General features: G+C 39.2%; 1 protein-coding gene across 2 annotated transcripts; it reads left to right on the forward strand.

The window, feature by feature from the left end:
* Nucleotides 1-992: 992 nt before the first annotated feature.
* LOC139949993 (heparan sulfate glucosamine 3-O-sulfotransferase 1-like) lies at nt 993-17,018 on the forward strand. 2 transcript variants are annotated; one of them, XM_071948610.1, is made up of 3 exons: nt 993-1,105; nt 1,282-1,443; nt 12,235-17,018. In XM_071948610.1, exon 3 carries the CDS (start codon nt 12,442-12,444, stop codon nt 13,786-13,788), a length of 1,347 nt encoding a protein of 448 aa, XP_071804711.1. In that variant the 5' UTR covers nt 993-1,105; nt 1,282-1,443; nt 12,235-12,441; the 3' UTR covers nt 13,789-17,018. The 2 variants fall into 2 exon arrangements, with proteins under 2 accessions (XP_071804711.1, XP_071804712.1); XM_071948611.1 differs by lacking the exon at nt 993-1,105 and having other exon boundaries at nt 1,256-1,443.
* The last annotated feature ends 1,416 nt before the right edge of the window (nt 17,019-18,434 follow it).

Here is an 18,434-nt window from a genome sequence, read left to right on the forward strand (position 1 = left end):
AACATGGGCTGTCGGAATATAGGGGTGTTTGGGCTGTCGGAATATAGGGGTGTCAGAACATAGGGGTGTCCGGAATATAGGGATGTCGGAACATAGGGGTGTCCGGAATATAGGGATGTCGGAACATAGGGGTGTCGGAAAATAGGGTGAGTTGTCGGAGCATAGGGGTGTCGGAATATAGGGGTGTCGGAATATAGGGGTGTCCGGAATATAGGGATGTCGGAACATAGGGGTGTCCGGAATATAGGGATGTCGGAACATAGGGGTGTCGGAAAATAGGGTGAGTTGTCGGAGCATAGGGGTGTCGGAACATAGGGGTGTCGGAAAATAGGGTTAGTTGTCGGAACGTAGGGGTGTCGGAACACAGGGGTGTCGGAACATAGAGGTGTCGGAACACAGGGGTGTCGGAATATAGAGCAGTCACCTCTCCCGCCAAACTGGACCACATTTTATGTCATTCAAAATACCTCAAGTCGGAAGTCAACAACCCCCAGATCACACTATTTGGCAAAATGTAGGCTCTATAGCTTTGAGGGGTTCTCAAACTCTGTCTAAAATATATAAAATATGTTGAGGGCCTACAAACATCTAACACTGAGCTCGACGCTCTCGTTTCCTCCTTATTTAGAGGGGTGCACCCTTTCATTCTGATTAATTCCGTGAGTTTATGATGAGTTATTTTAACAACAATTCATCTATAACAAATTGTGATTCCACATCACAAAGAAACCAATAAGCCAGTATGTCCCTTTAATTTGACAAAGCAAGCTTACGATAGAGCCTTGCCAATAACCCGTCTTCCTTGTTTGTCTAACCCCTTTAAAACGTCTACATAGCAGCGCCCATGCAGAATGATCGAGTGTATGAATTGATACACACGTGTGTTTGTGCCTGCTAGCACCAAACTTGACTTCAACAGATACATTGTACTCTTGTGACTGGTATAAGAGTAGACTTGTGGACAAGTCGTTTATGTTTGTCACGGTGATAGACGATCCTACTAGACTTGTTTCCAAGTCCGTGATGGTGGCTTTTAGTCTACACAATTAGCGCCCTCTTGAACTGTGGATTAACTTCCGTATGGGCCTTGATAGCTAATCTGTGGGTAAGTTCAGAGTGGATGATGATGATTATGATGAAAACTGCCATATCAGACTTGAAATCAAGTCTACGATCCTCCCAGCCATTGTGACCCAGTCCCAGTTATTTGGATACTAATAGACTGGGACGTAAAAACCGCACCAGAAGTATCCAGCCACACCAATATTTGTGAATTTACAGGCCTCCATACCGGTTTGATCCGGCAGCCAACACCGCCACGTTCGGAAGGAGGAATGCAACAGGGCCAGAGAGCCCATAGCTAACTACTATTAGGACGCACTGGATTGTCACAACGTTTTGAGTAGCTGTGTCAGTAGACGTCATTTTGCTGTGATTTTTGAGGTAAGGATTTTGTCTCAATGCAGATGGATGCATGTCTTTAGGGACCATTGCTTACAACTTCTAAAATGAGTACCTCTGCAGCGTCATTATTTTCATCTTGACATATCTTATGTATTGTGTTCTTTAAACTGATCGCTCTTGAGTGATAATGTCTTTGTTTTGTTGATACTGTGGAATAATAAGTGAACCCTGAACCTTTGAAGCCTATAACTTCTCTCCTTGTAAAAAATTACGTGCTAGGGCGCATAGTTCCCTGACGAGGTACAAAGGCTTATTGAAACCTCTATGTTGAAACCTATTCATGCATCATTCATGAAGGAATGTGACTATAACCCCTAAATAGAATCGATGCCAGAAAAAAAAAAACAATCCCTGTTCCGTACATTCCCATCTCTTGGGATTCATATTAGTACATTGGTCTTAGGCACTTGACTGGTAATTATTGAAAATACATGTTAGCATTTGGTTTTTGTTTTTTTGGTTTTTCCTTAAATTGGTCTGTTTTTGCTAACTATCGTTAACCTCTACTCTGTGAAGCGCCTCGGGACCCTTTTGGGGTTAAAGGAACACGTTGCCTTGGATCGGTCGAGTTGGTCTTTGAAAAGCGTTTTGTGACCGTTTGTTATAAAATGCATATGGTTAGAAAGATGATGTAAAAGTAGAATACAATGATCTACACAAATATGCCTCGAAATTGCATGGTTTTCTTGTTACCTCGTCCAATAACACGGTCGGCCATTTATGGGAGTCAAAATTTTGACTCCCATAAATGGCCGACCGTGATAGTTCGCAACGTAAAAAGAAAACCGTGCAACTTTGAGTGTTACTTGTGTGGATCATTATATTCTACTTTTAAAACATCTTTCTAACCATATACATTTCATAACAAACGGTTTCAAACGCTTTCTATATACCAACTCGTCCGATCCAAGGCAACGTGTTCCTTTAAGGGCGCTATATAAAAGCCGTTTATTATTATTATTATTATTATTATTATTATTATTATTATTATTAGCATTATTTGGTAACGAGCAATGGAGGGCTGTTGAGAGTATAAAACATTGTTAGAAACGGCTCCCTCTAAAGTTACGTAGTTTTTTAGAAAGAAGTAGCCATGTCTCACTAAAATGTTTTAATTGATTTCAGCTGAGGTCTCGAAATCAAACATCTTAAAGCATACAACTTGTGAGACAAGGGTGTTTTTTCTTCCATTAATCGCTCGCAACTTCGACGACCAAGTTTTTGACGACCAAATTTTCAGGGTTTTTTTTTTCTTTTGTTTTCTTTTTTTCATATGTTGAACGTTGAGATGCACCACCTCCATGCACCAAATGAAAATACTGGTCTTTGACAACTTCCAAAGGTGTCCAGTGTCTTTAAAATTCCTCGGTGCTATGCTTAAGTTACTATTCCTACCTGGACAAATTGTTGTGTTTACTTCACCCTTGTCTGGTTTACTTCTTTAGGCATCTTGGCTTTGGTCCTTTGTAAAAAGGGAACCCCTTTGTGACCATCCACCACCAATGGGCTGTAAAGTCACACTTGCACATTGCAAAGCCTATTAAATTGTTTGGGTTTTCAAGAAATCTTTGGTATCGGCGAATGCTCATCATTTTTAATTAGAGCACCGGCTTCCTTCCCGTGTCTCTATGTGTTTTATTTGTTTTGGTCAAAATAATATTAATGAAACCTAACCGACTAGCATAATGAACTTGTCTTTGGGTATTTTACTACAGCTTTTTAGTTGAATGTAAAAGAAAGTGCAGTGACGGATCAGTTGATGAAAATTATATTTAACGAGAAACCTCGTCGATGGCCTAAAGTATTATTTTAAAAACCGATGATGGGCCGCGTTCACCTTGACGGCTTTGGTAGTGGCTTCGAAATAATCGAATTTTTATTTTATTCATTTGATCTGTAAAAACTTTCGGGTAAATCAACCCCTCCCCCCCTCCCTTGAACCAAGAAGCCAAGAAGTTCCCCCCCCCTCCCTTGAACCAAGAAGCCAAGAAGTTCCCATATGGATGGGGCTTCGAAAACGAACAATGGAGAGCTGTTGATAGTATAACACATTGTGAGAAACGGCTCCCTCTTATGAAGTTATGTTGTTTTTGAGAAAGAGGTAATTGCTCACTCAAATATTAAAAGACCCCAGCTGAAGCCTTTTATTATAGGCAGATGAAAGCACACACATTTTTTTGTGGAACAGTGGTTTTTTTCTTTCATTCTTCTCTTGCAAATTTGGTGACCAATTGAGCCCAAGTTTTCACCGGTTTGTTTAACATTTTATGCATGTTGGGATAGACCAAGTGAAAATACTGGTCTTTGGTAATAGACCCTTCCCATGAAATATGTAAATTGCACACAGCGCGTGCGCACTAACATTTTGGTTGGCAAAATGAGGGAACATTGCGCTCTATGGCGTTTGCCAACCAACAGGGTCTGTACGCATGCGTAAATATGATTAGCATATTTCATGGGAAGGGTCCATTACCAAATGTGTCCAGTAGCCAGTACCTTTAAAGGTAGACTTGGCCTTGGACTCGCTGCTGCTGCTGTATATAACCCTCGAGTCCACCTCCCGCAGTCTCGACATCAAGAAATCTTTGAAACTCCTGTTCTGTCAAAAATAAAAGCTGCAACTGTGAAATTTCGTCAAACTGAACTGTAGGCCTACTTTGAGTTGTTAGAGAAAACAATCGTTATCTTCTTTTGTTTTGGAAAGGGGCTCAATATTGAAGGCAATTTGATTATTTGTATTGGATGAAGATGACAAAATGAAACAGTAGCTGTGGGTTTTCGTAAAAGAAATTGTAGGCTTTCTTTGAGTTGTCGGAGAGAAACAAACAATATCTTTGTTTAAAAAAAAGAGGCCCTCGATATTGTAGGCGATTGTATTTTCTTTTCTTTTTTTTAGGTTATTTCTGCCAGAGAGAAAATTGTGTCCGGTGAAATAAAACCATAACAATGGGTTTTCGTGAAAAAGAAAAACACCTTAGGCCTACTATGAGTTGTCAGAGAAAAACAAAAGTTATCTTTCTTTTTAAAAAAAAGGGGGCGCATAATCGTAAGAAAGGCAGTTTGGTTGTTATTATTGGATGGAGTTATTTCTGAAGAGAGCAAAATGGTACCCATCAAAAAACGACGCTAGTGTTGTTACAAATGTGTTGGCAGAATACCCTTATAAACGAATTTGTTTTTACTCACTTGTTGTTCATCGAAGTTGCAAGAGAATAATGATGAAAAAAACACATTTGTTACACAACGTTTAGTGCTTTCATCAGATGCCTAAAAAGGCTTGAGGTCCGAAGTCTTTTAGTTGGGTGAGAATTTTTCTCTCAAAACTACTTTAGTTCCGAGGGAGCCGTTTCTCACAATGTTTTATACTACCAACAGCTCCCTGTTGCTCGTTACCAAGTAAGTTTTTAATGCTACCAACTTTGAGCAATTACAAATAGTGTCCAGTACCTTTAAACGTTTGTCAATTCAAGCATGCAAAATTGAATGGTAAAAAAGGGAAGTGGTTCAATTGTTTAAACGAAGAACAGCGGAAATTAAGTTGTTAATTTTATGACGAACGTCGTCGTTAGAAAAACACATTCGATTCTGTTGCCTTTACGAGGCATTCGAAAGTAAATCAACGCCCCCTTCACAATCCAAAAGGACGACGTCATGGCAAAATGGGAATAATGTGATACGGTGGCTTGAAAGAGACATCTCAGATTTAGATTTTTATGAAATATTGTCAAGAGTGTAGCTAACCTTTTAAACACTGACGTCATTTATTTTCACTTTAAACTTAGTGACTTCTACCAAAATGAAGGGCCTTCGCATAGTGTTAGCCAGAAGGGTGTCTGTGTGTCTTTTTAACACCCTGCTTTTAAGAGACAATGTTGAAAACTTTATAAATTTCACGCAAATTTGCCACCATTCACCCAAATCCTGTCTAAGACATTTTCTTTGCTCAGTAAGCACTGACTAATACTTGCTTCATTTTCTGAAGATTTTTTTCCCGCACAGCTTGAGGAAAGAAATTAATCTGTATGGTTTTGGCTTATGGTCGAAGCACATGCTGTGATGAGGCACGGAAAGTTGGCTTTAATGACACAGAGTAAAAGTTCAACATGTGTAAAAAACATTCTGTCTAACCTTCAGCTGTGTAAGGTACATGTAATATGTTCAATACATTTCCAAACATGTAACTGTGCTCTTTGTTTGCACTCATGTGAAAAGGGTTTGTGTTTAAAGAAAACACGTTCTGGCTTCGTGACTGCGGAAATAATCTCTAAACCAGCGGGTCACAAGACGTTTTAGTACGGCCACCCATGCGAGGTAATTTTTAGGCACTCGATTGTGATCACCGCCCGCATGATTTATTTTTTTAAACAATTTATATTCGTTTTATTAAAAATGCAAACATGGCTGTCAAAAAGCCGAAGGGCGGATGCATAGACAAAGAATAAAAATATTACAATTTAATTTTTTAAAGTAAAATCCATACACAAGGGATTGGGTATACAAGACAAAAATACCACAAAACCAAAAAGTGAAGGCATTTCAAAACTTTATTTTTTATTATCTACACTTAAAACTGTACTTTCGTAACTAATCTATACTTGACTGTAGTTTTATCATAAACTAAAGTGATGTTCAACTTGAAATGACTGTCTTTCCAATTGAAAGATAACATGATGTGCAGAACACGTATACAGCTGAAAACATGTTTTAATTTCAGTTTCCAAAAACATTTTCCTACTAACTAGTTTACTTTAGTAAAATTATATTTGTAAGCCGATCAAACCATGTAATCTATAATGCAAGCACTATAAAATATGCCTGTAAATTTTTCAAAATGGAAATGTGACCAAACGTCGTTTGACAAAGTACAAAGTTTTGGGAAAATAGTTCAAATCTGAGAATATACTCGAAAGTGTTGCCAAGCGCTTGCGCGTCCATACAACGGTGAGTAATAAATGTGTTTATTCGGGAAATTCATGAATTCTCGACCCCATGTGGGTGCCTCGTACTCTCACCGTGAAACCTTGCCGAAAGGTTTATCATCTGACCCGACGTTTCATTGCGGGGCGATGAAATGTCACGAACTCAAATTAAGCCGAGGACGTGAGGGGTCGTTTATAATGCTGCATTTGGGGTGTTTTAAAAGGATAATTGAGCCAATTTGATATAAATCACTCGACAGACGCATAATCGATTTGGAAATGATTCGTGGATAAATAAAAATGAATATTTTTATTAGAGTTAGGTAGCGACTAGATGTATGACATGTACATGACATTGTACTCTACCATCCAAGGGTACCGGGGCAGGGAATTTAACGGACCTTGACCTTCGTAGTCTTGCTCAAGGCGTTCGCAGTTTTAATTCCGACGGCGTTGATGCACTGTACACTGTGTAGCACACTCAGCAAGACACCCAATGTGCGTATTAGGTCATCCGCACTCTTATTTATAGGGGCTAGGTACTTTACAAAACACGTTGACAACAGATTCACACAGTTTGAAGATAATGATGGTAGAAAGCTTCCCTTAAAGTATTACTTGCTGAGGTGCTGTAGTTTTTGAGAAACGAGTAACAGTAAAACAAGTCACGGAATTAAGTTTTGTCTCAGAAGACGAAAATTATTTTAGCATGTAAAACGGATTTTCGTAACATTGTTTACATATTCCTCGAAAACTACAGCACCTCTGCAACTAATAATACAAAAAAATAAACTAAAAACAAATAAATAAGTGAAAATAAAACTCAAACGCCTCGGTCAATGCCAAGGCCTAATAACACAGCTCGAATGGAACTTCTTATAAACGGTCAAAGTTACGTGGCGTGGCAGTTTATCAAAAGTATTCTGCAATTGACCCAAATTCACATGACGTCATCATGACAATCACACATTGCTTGTGCCATTTGGAGAGTTAATATCCCCATGTGTTGGGCCAGAGTACCAGTTTGCATTTATTTGTAGGCAACGTGGCGATTATACCCTTTCGCCTAAAAGGGTGAGCATGGTAAAATCGCTTCTTGTGACGTCAGTGCTTGCAAGGGGTCAATAGTGCGAACGTGTGTTAAAAACATGTTTTTGCACACACCCCAAGGCTGTATATCGAGACAGTTGTGACATGGAGGTACCAGTTTTCTTCTGTCACGTGGTTGCGCTGTTGGACGCCATTTGGTCTCCAAATGCAGTAACCTTTGATCTCTAGAGATCAATTAGTACAACCCAATGGGCAGACTAGTCTGGCACCAAGGCTATTGTATTGAGTGACATAGAGGTACCAGTTTTCTTCTGTCACGTGGTTGCTGGACGCTATTTTGTCTCCAAATGCAATACAACCTTTGATCTCTCGAGATCAATAAGTACAACCCTAGTCTGGCACCATGTGTTCACCCATGCATTTGGGGGCAAAAGTTGTTGCAACTCTCACAATAAGGCCGTGTCCGAAACGACGACTTCGGCTACAGCTACGTCTAGATCAGCGCGTCTACCAGTGTTGAAGAACAGGCAGACGCGCGCGATCTAGCCGTAGCTGTAGCCGAAGTCGCCGTTTCGGACACGGCCTAAGTCTCTAACACAACCTTGCATTGCAATGGCCGCCATGATCGCTGAGGTCAAAATAATTAAAACGCGAACTCTCAACCAATGAAAAGTAAGCCTGAACATCTGACGTCACACTACAGGGCTCATGAATAGCTCCAGATACCAGCCTGACCGGATGGCCGGATCCTGCTAACCTTTGACCTCCCATTCATTCTCACGGAGTTTCGCATTCAATTCACACGTACATTGTGCACACATACCAAAGCTAAACTTTGCCTTTATTAGAACAACGGTCGCGCCGATCACCATTGTCTAAAATAACAATGTTGATAGTGAGTTCACAAACCTTTCATGAAGGAAAATAAAGATCAACGGCAGACAGGAAATGAACATGCACAATCACAGTGTGGTTGTGTGTTTAATGAACTTGAAGGGAAGGTTACCACTTCTTACTTTTCTCAATTCCAAATTTTGGGGATAAAAACTTTTTCTCTCTCTCTCTCTCTCTCTCAAAATGCCTTGCGAAAACTCCTGTGCTTCTTACCAAGTAAGTTTGTATTGCCATCAACCTTAAGAAGAGTGATTAGTGGCAATAACAATAGTTTGTGAGAAGTACAGCAGCTTTCGATAGTATAAAGCATTTTGGGAATAATTTCACTTCGAGTAATGTGGTTATGGAAAGCATATACGTTTTATCCCCCGAAATTTGAATTTGAGAAATGTTGTCAGAAACGTTTCTCAGATTGTGTAATCCAAATACGAATTATTTTTCTTTCTCGTGACCCAGATGGCCAATCGATCTCAACTTTCTACAGGTTTGTCAGTTTATGTATATGATGGGTTTTATACATAAAGTGCTTAAAGGAACACGTTGCCTTGGATCGGTCGAGTTGGTCTTTGAAAAGCGTATTAACCGTTTGATACATGGTTAGAAAGATGTTGGAAAAGTAGAATACAATGATCCACACACATTTGCCTCGAAATTGCGTGGTTTTCCTTTTACTTTGCGAACTAACACGGTCGGCCATTTATGGGAATCAAAAATTTGACTCTCATAAATGGCCGACCGTGTTTGTCGACGAGGTAAAAGGAAAACCACGCAATTTCGAGTAATACTTGTGTGGATCATTATATTTTACTTTTAAAATATCTTTCTAATCATATGCATTATATAACAAACGGTTACATACGCTTTTCAAAGACCAACTCGACCCATCCAAGGCAACGTGTTCCTTTAACACTACCAGCACCTGTTTTGTTAGCAAAAACCAATTCTGTAATGTTCCTTTTATGAGGTGAGCCCCTGAGCGTCCAGGAGGCGGTTGTGTTGAACCAATAACTATGATCGGTCACGGCCCAGACAGTCTGCAAGAACCCACAAATCTTTCTAATGAGTTTGGTGAACTAGAAATGTTGAACTCCATGTTGAATCGTGATAGTCCAGTTCTTATACGAATCATTTTCTTGCATCTTGGTTTCCGTGTCTGATAGGAAGTGCCTTCTGGTGTGTACTTTCGTTACGTGGTCTTTGTCTTCCTTGTAGTGAGCAATTGTACAGTTGGCCTGCCCATTGATTTTGTCTTATTTTATTAAAGGCAGTGGACACTATTGGTAATTACTCAAATTAATTATTAGCATAAAACCTTTCTTAGTGACGAGTAATGGGGAGAGGTTGATGGTATAAAAAATTGTGAGAAACGGCTCCCTATGAAGTGCCATAGTTTTCGAGAAAGAAGTTATTTTCCACGAGTTTGATTTCGAGACCTCAGATTTAGAACTTGAGGTCTTGAAATCAACCTTCTAAACGCACACAACTTCGTGTGACAAGGGTTATTTTTCTTTCATTATCTCGCAACTTCGATGACCGAAATACACCAACTGTGAAGGCTAGTCTTTGACAATTACCAATAGTGTCCACTGCCTTTAATGAAAAAAGACACACAAAAACCCAAATAAATAAATGAATGCACTAAAAACAACGAATCGAGATAAATAAAAAATACGAATTAACTTCTTCTTTTTTAACCGAGAGCTCATAACCAGTAATGACCCTTGAATAATGACGTCACAAGCTGAAAGGCGCCCTCTCTAAGGTCAGGGGATTGGCTAAATAAACAAATATACGGGACCACAAAAACAACACACAGAAAACCACTGTTCTAACCCCGATAACCCACATGTTTATTGATATAATGTACATTGTATTTCCTGAACCCCATTATAATACACACTGAAAGGTCTAGTGACCTGGTTGATTGTTATTATAGGAACACGTTGCATTGGATCGGACGAGTTGGTCTACAAAAAGCGTTTTTAACCGTTTGTTATAAAATGCATATAGTTTTTGACTCCCAGAAATGGCCGACCGTGTTAGTTCGCGGAGTAAAAGGAAAACCACGCAATTTCGAGGCGAATTGTTTGGATCATTGTATTCTATCCAAAGCTGAGTCAGGGTATTTTCATCAACTAGGACTGTTGAATCCATTCACGTGTTAGTGAACATCAACGAAATGTGAACTTTCAAACGGTATAGTCTTATCAGACCTACACCTTTCCCGTGTCAGACCCAAGTATGACCCCCCCCCCCCCCCCCCACCTCTTAAAGGCACTGATGTTGTCGATTTCACAAAGATTGTCCTTATAAACGTAGTAGCAGTCCTTTTACTCTTAATTTTTAGGAGAAATTACAAACTTAAAGCTAGTTAGTTTAGGGCGAGTAACTCGTACTATATCTCAATATTAAGAAATCCACTCCTGGACACGTTTTGGTAATGGTCGAAGACCAGAAGCACTGCATTTGTCCACAGTATGTACTATTTAAAGGTAGGGTCCTTTAAGCCCGTACTTTGTTTTTCTTGTCAATTTCATGTCAAGTTATTGCCCAAAATTATAGAGTTAGATGTGAAAGTTTCGCTGAATACTTGCTGTCTTCTTGCTGTGAAAACAGCGGGTACCAACTGGATCCCTGGTCGCAGATCTCTGAGTTCAAACGTTCTGGGGTCAACAATTATCTAAATACTTGGTGAATCCTTTCTCAAAATTGTTCATACTGTCAACAAATGCAGATGCCTCTTCGAATAAGTTTTTATGGTTATTGATTTTTGAGTATACTTTCTTGTTGTTTTAAGACCCTCACCTATAAAGAAAACAACTTGGCTTGTTCTTTACATAAAGGGTGCGTTGAATACACAGTGCTTACAATCGATACAAAAACATTGATATCAAATTGTAGCTCCTGACCTTGCAACGTACAAAGTCGCCACCCGTCGAAAAAATGTACCACTATCAGTTACTGTGGATCCAATGCAATTGTAGGGAATAGTTTGGCGTCATCAGTTGTTTATTTTGATGCAATACAAACACCAAGTCGCCATTTTGTGAAAAGTACAATGTGCAAGGCCTAAGTTCCTGTATGAATCGGATTTGACAATCTGAGTTGTATGGTGTAGTATACAGACAAACTTTGAAGAGGCTGGCTGCCATTTTATTTGCTGCTCGCGTCCGATGTTTATTTCTGGTCTTATTCGGTGGTAAGTTAGAACTGCAAATCTGGACCTATGATTTTATAGATCTGCTTACAGGAATGATTTATTACTACTGCTCGGCTGAGCACAGATCAGCAGGATACAAGTCACACAATTGTACATAAGAGTTTGTATTTATAGCTGGTTATATACCTTAAACTGTATTATTGGTTTTTTTAACACCGATGTGTAAAGCACTGTATTCAGTACTTTCCTTTCTGAGGAAAACAAATCCACAGTCAACTGGGAGTTGAACCCTCGACTTTTGTATTGCTAGAGCAGATGTCTTACCACAGTTGCAACGTAAACTTGGATGTGATACCTGGCTACACTGCAGTTAGCAGTTGTAATGTAAAGAATATAAAACAACTTATTATGTGAGAGGCTTATAGTCGAGCTTTATTCAAGATGTGAGCAGCCATCGTTGGTGATGAAACATTAGACTTGAATAAGTCTGTTATTGGCGTACTGCTACAGATGGCTTCTGGATGACATTGGTAGACTCATGTTTTCTTTGTTTATAATCTCTTTATAGCCTCATTTACATACGCACAGTGTTGTGGTTAACTTGAAATATTTGTTTTCAAAAACAAAGAATAAATCATCATTTGGCGTGGCTATTGAGGAACTCGAAATGAGACAAATTACGGTTTTAACTAAACACTAATGATGACGTATCATTCCTTTAATGTCTACCTGTCTTTTCTCCTCCAGCAAAGCAGTATAATCTCATTCGTCGAGGAACCATACCAGTACATCAGCTGTACAGTGTATTCCGGTTTGGTATGGACAGAAAAACCATTCACGCCCTAGCCAAAGGTTACAATCTTATTGGAAGCTGACCACGCGTACAGGAGGAGATTTGCAGACATCTCGAGAAGAGAGGCAGTATAGCCACACCCTCTTTTATCAAACCAAATAATGGATGCCATTGTTTCACTTAGACGTCGCTTGTTTCGTAGGAACTTTCTCCTGATGGGTCTTCTGTCACTTACGGTGCTGTTCTCATTGGGGATGTACGGTAAAAGTGAATCCTTGCTCCGGGTTACCAACTGGCTGGGGCCTCGTACCGGGTACCAGTCAGAGGAGTCAGGCCACAACCTTGCTGGTCAGAGACACTTTCAAGCTTATCCCATGAAGTTGATGAACGATGACATTTCAGACAACCTTATCGTTTGGGGCGCTGCAAATAAAGGTTCCAAACAGGGTATTGTTGCACACAAAACTGACAACGTTTTGTTTCATGTGGACAAAAAGAAACCAATCAAAAACAAACACAGAGCTGAGCGCAACGGGACCAAAATTGTTCGCAAACTGATGAAAAGGCCACCTATGCCACTAGTAAATGGCTCATGCGAAAGATGCTGCTACAGTTATACAACAATTGAAAGAGGAATCGTTAAAATGCATCCAGCATCAAAACTTATAGAAAATGGCTGCCAACAACGCCTTCCCGACGCCATGATATTTGGTGTTAAAAAGGGCGGGACAACCACCTTGCGAGATTTCATCAGCTACCATCCAGATATCGCCTTCACCCAGAAAGAGTTGAAGTTCTTCACATCCCGTACCGAGTACCAAAAAGGGTTGGAATACTACAAGAGTCAAATGATCTACTCGACCACGAAGCAGATATCAATGGAGAAGACACCGGAGTATTGTCACTACCCGAAGGTACCTTCGATGATCAATGAGACATTACCCAATACCAAGCTCATCATGATCATGCGAGACCCTATCGAGAGAGCAGTGTCAGACTTTGTCCATATAAAAGTCATCATCGCCAAGAACTGCCCCAACATTACCACCAACTCAACCATATGCTATACGAGCTCCGGGTACTTCATTGAAGACACTTTCGAGAAGTCCGTGATTGGTCCGGACGGGAAGGTGTTGGCGTCCAATCAGCTCATTTCAAAAGGAGTCTACGTGGAGGATTTCAAACGGTACCTGAAGTATTTTAAACGTGACAGGATTCTACCACTGGACGGTAACCGGTTCGTCAGCGACCCTTACCCAACTGTCAAGGCAGTTGAGAAATTCTTGAATATTAGGGATCATTTTAAAAGGGACCACTTTTACTTCGACAGGCTGAAGGGCTTCTTCTGTCTCAATAAACCCATAGCGAATAATTGCATGAAACATTCGAAAGGGCGCCCTCACCCTGAAATAAATGAGGAGACGCTTGCTAAACTTCGAGAGTACTATAGGCCGTACAATAAGGAGCTGAATGAGCTAATGGGTTTGGATGTCCATTGGTCATCGTAATGCTTAGAGATTGGTTCGCCATCTTTTAGATAGTTCCCATGACGTCACACGATGTTGAGTCGGCCATCTTTATGGGCAATTATACAGACCTTTCTTTTGCAACATCACAGCCCGAGTTTTTGCCAACCCAGGTTGGAAAACTATGGAAAGCCATAAATGCAAATCAAAAACAAAGTTACAAAAATATTCAAACATTGTGTTGAAAACAAAACAACTAGTTATGGGAGGTAATTTAGATAATTGAAAATTTGCAGAAAATGTTGAATTCGGTTAAATTGTCTGGTAATACGATTGAGTGTTTTTGTAACATTCTTCCGTTCATGCCAACCAAGGCGGTTTGTTGTCACCCAAAGAAGGTCAATAGCCATAAATTATTTGAAACAACGTGTGCATTTAATTCATTCATGGAGTTTACCCCGCACTTTTCAGCCCAAACCCCAAGTTGCCCGTAAAGATGGCGTCTATGTGAACTGTTAGAAGGTGTCCACCAGTACTGGTGTCCACCTACCTCTCCAATATCGACATTAAGACAGTAGTGATTTTAAAATGTGCATAAAATGCAAAACTTAAAAGAAATACGGTGATTTATGTAGCAGCATCTACCATTTTTTTAAACTTAACTTTCCAGGTGTCGTTATCTTCCTATTTCGAAACCAACCGAAGTGTGAGGGTCATGTCACTGAATTCAATTTACAGGCAACCAGTTTCCAAGAAGAGAATCCATTCACATAATAACGTTCACATTTTCGTTCTTGGTGATCGCATGACTTGGTTTGAAAAGTTACTCATGTGCTACCAAAGTTGTCATAAAACATGCACTGCAGTTGGTCGCCTCACTGCAAAAACAAGGGTGTTAAATTAACACCATAGGTGCTGTCACATAATTATAGATGCAAAAAATAGTTAATGGCCTGACGTTTCGACCCTAGCAGAATCCATTCACTTAGCCTTCGAGAAAGACTCTGCTAGGGTCGAAACGTCAGGCCATTAACTATTTTTTGCATTTATACTCTCGGTCCATTGTGTTAGTAAGTTGTTTGCAACAGCTAATTCTATTTTCTCATAATTATAGATACCAAGAAAAGAATCAAAATCTACAGCAATGGGTGTTAAAATAACACACATTTCTTTAACATTAAATTGGTTGTTAGTTTTTTTAACACACTGTAATGTAAATTTTGATTCTGTTTTCGATCTGACAACAGCCAGGCTGTAAATTTTAACACCCCAGGTTTTGTAAGAAAATTGCCTGAGTAAATGTTGCCTCGTGTATGTGACAAGGCAAACAAAATACATCGAATGTTTTTTCGACGCGTAAATGTTACGGATGGAACCACATGCTGCTACATAAATTTCTCCCAAATAAATGAGTTTTTTGATACAAAAAACAGTGATTAATCTGCTGCCGCATTAGTTTTAAATTATGTGCCAAACATAGACTAGTTGCAAAACATTTGTTTCTTCTTTAATATTTATTACTTATAGATTGGGATTATTAATATTCATTTGAAACATGTGGTAGTTGCTTAAAGGAACATTACAGAATTGTTTGTTTTGCTAACAAAACAGTTGCTGACAGTGTAAGAACTTTATGTAATTCACCATAATATATACATCATAAACTGACAAACCTGTAGAAGTTTGAGATCGATCGGCCTCCTGTGTCACGAGAAAATAGTGAAAAACTGGTTACACCTGTGCATGAAATCGATTTAAAAAAAAAAAATTAAATGCTCACTGAGCTATAAACCCCAAACGTGAAGTTAGTTTTATTTATTTCCAGTCAAATATGACAGTTCAGAAAAAAATATTTCAAAGGATGTTTTCTACATCATCATCATCTAGACCGAGTAAGTTTTGTGTAAATCTGTGATGATAGACGAGGTTTTTTTCCTATCAATTCTTTAATGTTCCTTTAATGTTCCTTTAATGGTTAATTGGAGAAGGTCTGTTTGGTTGTAACTCTGCTCTCTGGCAAAACACGCGTTGCATGTTTTCTTCAAAACATGTGACACCTGTTTTGGTGTGGTGTTGTTATGTCAGTTAAAGCTGTAGACACATGATTGTAAATGATCGAAAACAAACCTTTAAACGACTTTCAATCTGATTATACGCACCCATTCGACAGATTGCGATCTCACAGTCACGTGACATTAGTGGGTAACAAGGCGTCATCCATGGGAAACTGCTGTTGTTGTAAAGTACATGATGATTTAATAGATGTTGAATTCGCATCGGGGATACAGAACATTTCGGTTTTACCCTTAAACCGATGTGTGTTAGAACTGTATACTCAGTACTTGCCCGAGTTTTGTGGAAATTCACATAGCATATTGGGATTCGAATCCATGACTGGATTCGACAAACTGCCCTTAGCTAAAGTCGTGGATTTGAATCACACCCGAGTAATATACCTGTGAGGTTTTTATCGAGATATCGCCGAAATACTGTCAGTAACGCTTCTCAGATTCAAATTATGGGGGATCAACTAGATGATATGTTATTATAACCACATTACTTCAAGATGAAGTTATTCTCCAAATGCTTTATCGAACGCTGCTGTAGGCCTACTTCTAACCAAGTAACTTTGTATTGCCAGTAATTTTAAAGACAGTGGACACTATTGGTAATTGTCGTAAACCAGTCTTCTTACTTGGTGTATCTCAACATATAATAAATCTGTGAAAAATTGAGCTCAATTGGTCGTCAAAGCTGCGAGACAATAGGGACTTTTCGTTTTCGACGACGGATGGTTCTGCGACGGCAAAGATGACATTTGGCGTCATCTGCGCATGCGTCGGCTTTGAGGACGGTCGTCCCTCAATTTCTACGACAGTACTTGGGATCAATATTCGTTGTGCTGAAAACGACAACGTTTAGCTGAACAACCGTCGCAGAACCATCCGTCGTCAAAAACGAAAAGTCCCTAATAATGAAAGAAAAAACATCCTTGTCACACGAAGTTGTGTGCTTTCAGATGCTTGATTTCGAGACCTCAAATTCTAAACTTATACTATCAACCTCTCCCCATTACTCGTTACCAAGGAAGGTTTGATGCTAATAATTATTTTGAGTAATTACCAATTGTTACCAATAGTGTCCACTGCCATTAAGTATACCTTCCCTTTAAATGGACTTATCTTCAAGTTTTGGGATTGTGATCAACAATGAAAGAATAATGTTTTAGTTTGTAAACTTTTGTCAGACCATGGTTCGAGAATAAAAACATTGACAAGTTTATTTAATTTGTGTTGAGTGACGTTATTTGTATAATGGTCACAACAGTTTATTGTTTGTCCTCGTTAAAAAATGCGAACACAGTCTGTTCAATAAAACCCATCTGCTTAGCATGTGACGTGTGAAACATTGCTTCTGCCAGTTGTTTCACTTCATCTTGTGAACATTTTGTAGTGTATGCAAACTCAGTGATCTATTTATAGAATATGATGTCATTGTTTCACGCGAGATCTCGTTGTACGAGAGCTCTGTTGTTTTGCTTGTTTTAACCACGTGAATAGAACCCGAGTATTTGGCGCAACTTTACACCCGTTCCATTGTCTGTTATTGCCTATATTGACGACTTACGAACGCAACACTTTTATCGTGTGTTTTGCATGTGCAGCATGCGTCATCATAGTCCAGCTTTCTCGAGAAGAAGATCAGAGCATACTGATCGAAACGTCACTGAGTTGAAACTTATAACGTTCTTTTCAGAACTACCCCAACTCATAGAGCTTCATTGCATGGTGTCACCGCAAACCTTTAACACTGTTAATTTTGTAGTTTAAGAAATGTTGAAATGTTTCTCATGGGGGTGGAATTCTTAGAGAGTTAGGGCTAGTCTTTTTTCAAGTTAGGACATTAAGTTACTCGTCTTAATTTTAAGACTGGCCATATGTTTTAATATTTCTTTGGGCTAGTCTTAAAGGGACTGGTCCTGACTCTTTGCGGGATCGACCCCTGATATGATACAATTGTTCGTGTATTTCCTATATGGACACCTTTTTAAAGTATTGTAAGTTTAACTAATCTTTTTATAGTAGTGCTTTTCCATAACTTTTTAAATTTCGCGGTTTGTGGTTTTTACTATTGGCTGGTCCATTTTGTGGTTTATATTTTTAGAAATCTTTTATGCTCTTGGTTTTTTTTTTTTTTTTTTTTTTTTTGCTCTTGTTTTCAGCTATTTTTAATGTGTACAGCGCCTTGGGGTCCATTCATGGATGTAAGGCGCTTTATAAGCGTTGTTTATTATTATTTATTATTATTGAAGTTCTTCAAATTAGTTGTATGCCTGGATAACGCATTGGGGTCTTGTCATAGACGGATTGCGCTTTACAAGAATGATTTATTATATTAACGTATTGCTGGGTTATAGGTCAACTTAACCGGTAAGTCCCCTGCTGATAAGGTCCGGGAACCTCTGATTCAATCCCTACATGGGGTACGAATGTTGTACCGGGCAGATTACCAACTCGCCCGGGCAGATTACCAACTCGCCCGGGCGGATTACCTCAGAAAGCAGCATAACTTTTTACGATTCAAAGATTGCCATTAAACATTCTCTTTCTGACTAAAACCAAGCTGTAAATAACTTAAAGACACTGCACACTATTGGTAGTTGTCAAAGACCAGTCTTCTCACTTGCT

Source organism: Asterias amurensis, chromosome 17 (genome assembly GCF_032118995.1).
Source record: "Asterias amurensis chromosome 17, ASM3211899v1".
Taxonomy (NCBI): domain Eukaryota; kingdom Metazoa; phylum Echinodermata; class Asteroidea; order Forcipulatida; family Asteriidae; genus Asterias; species Asterias amurensis.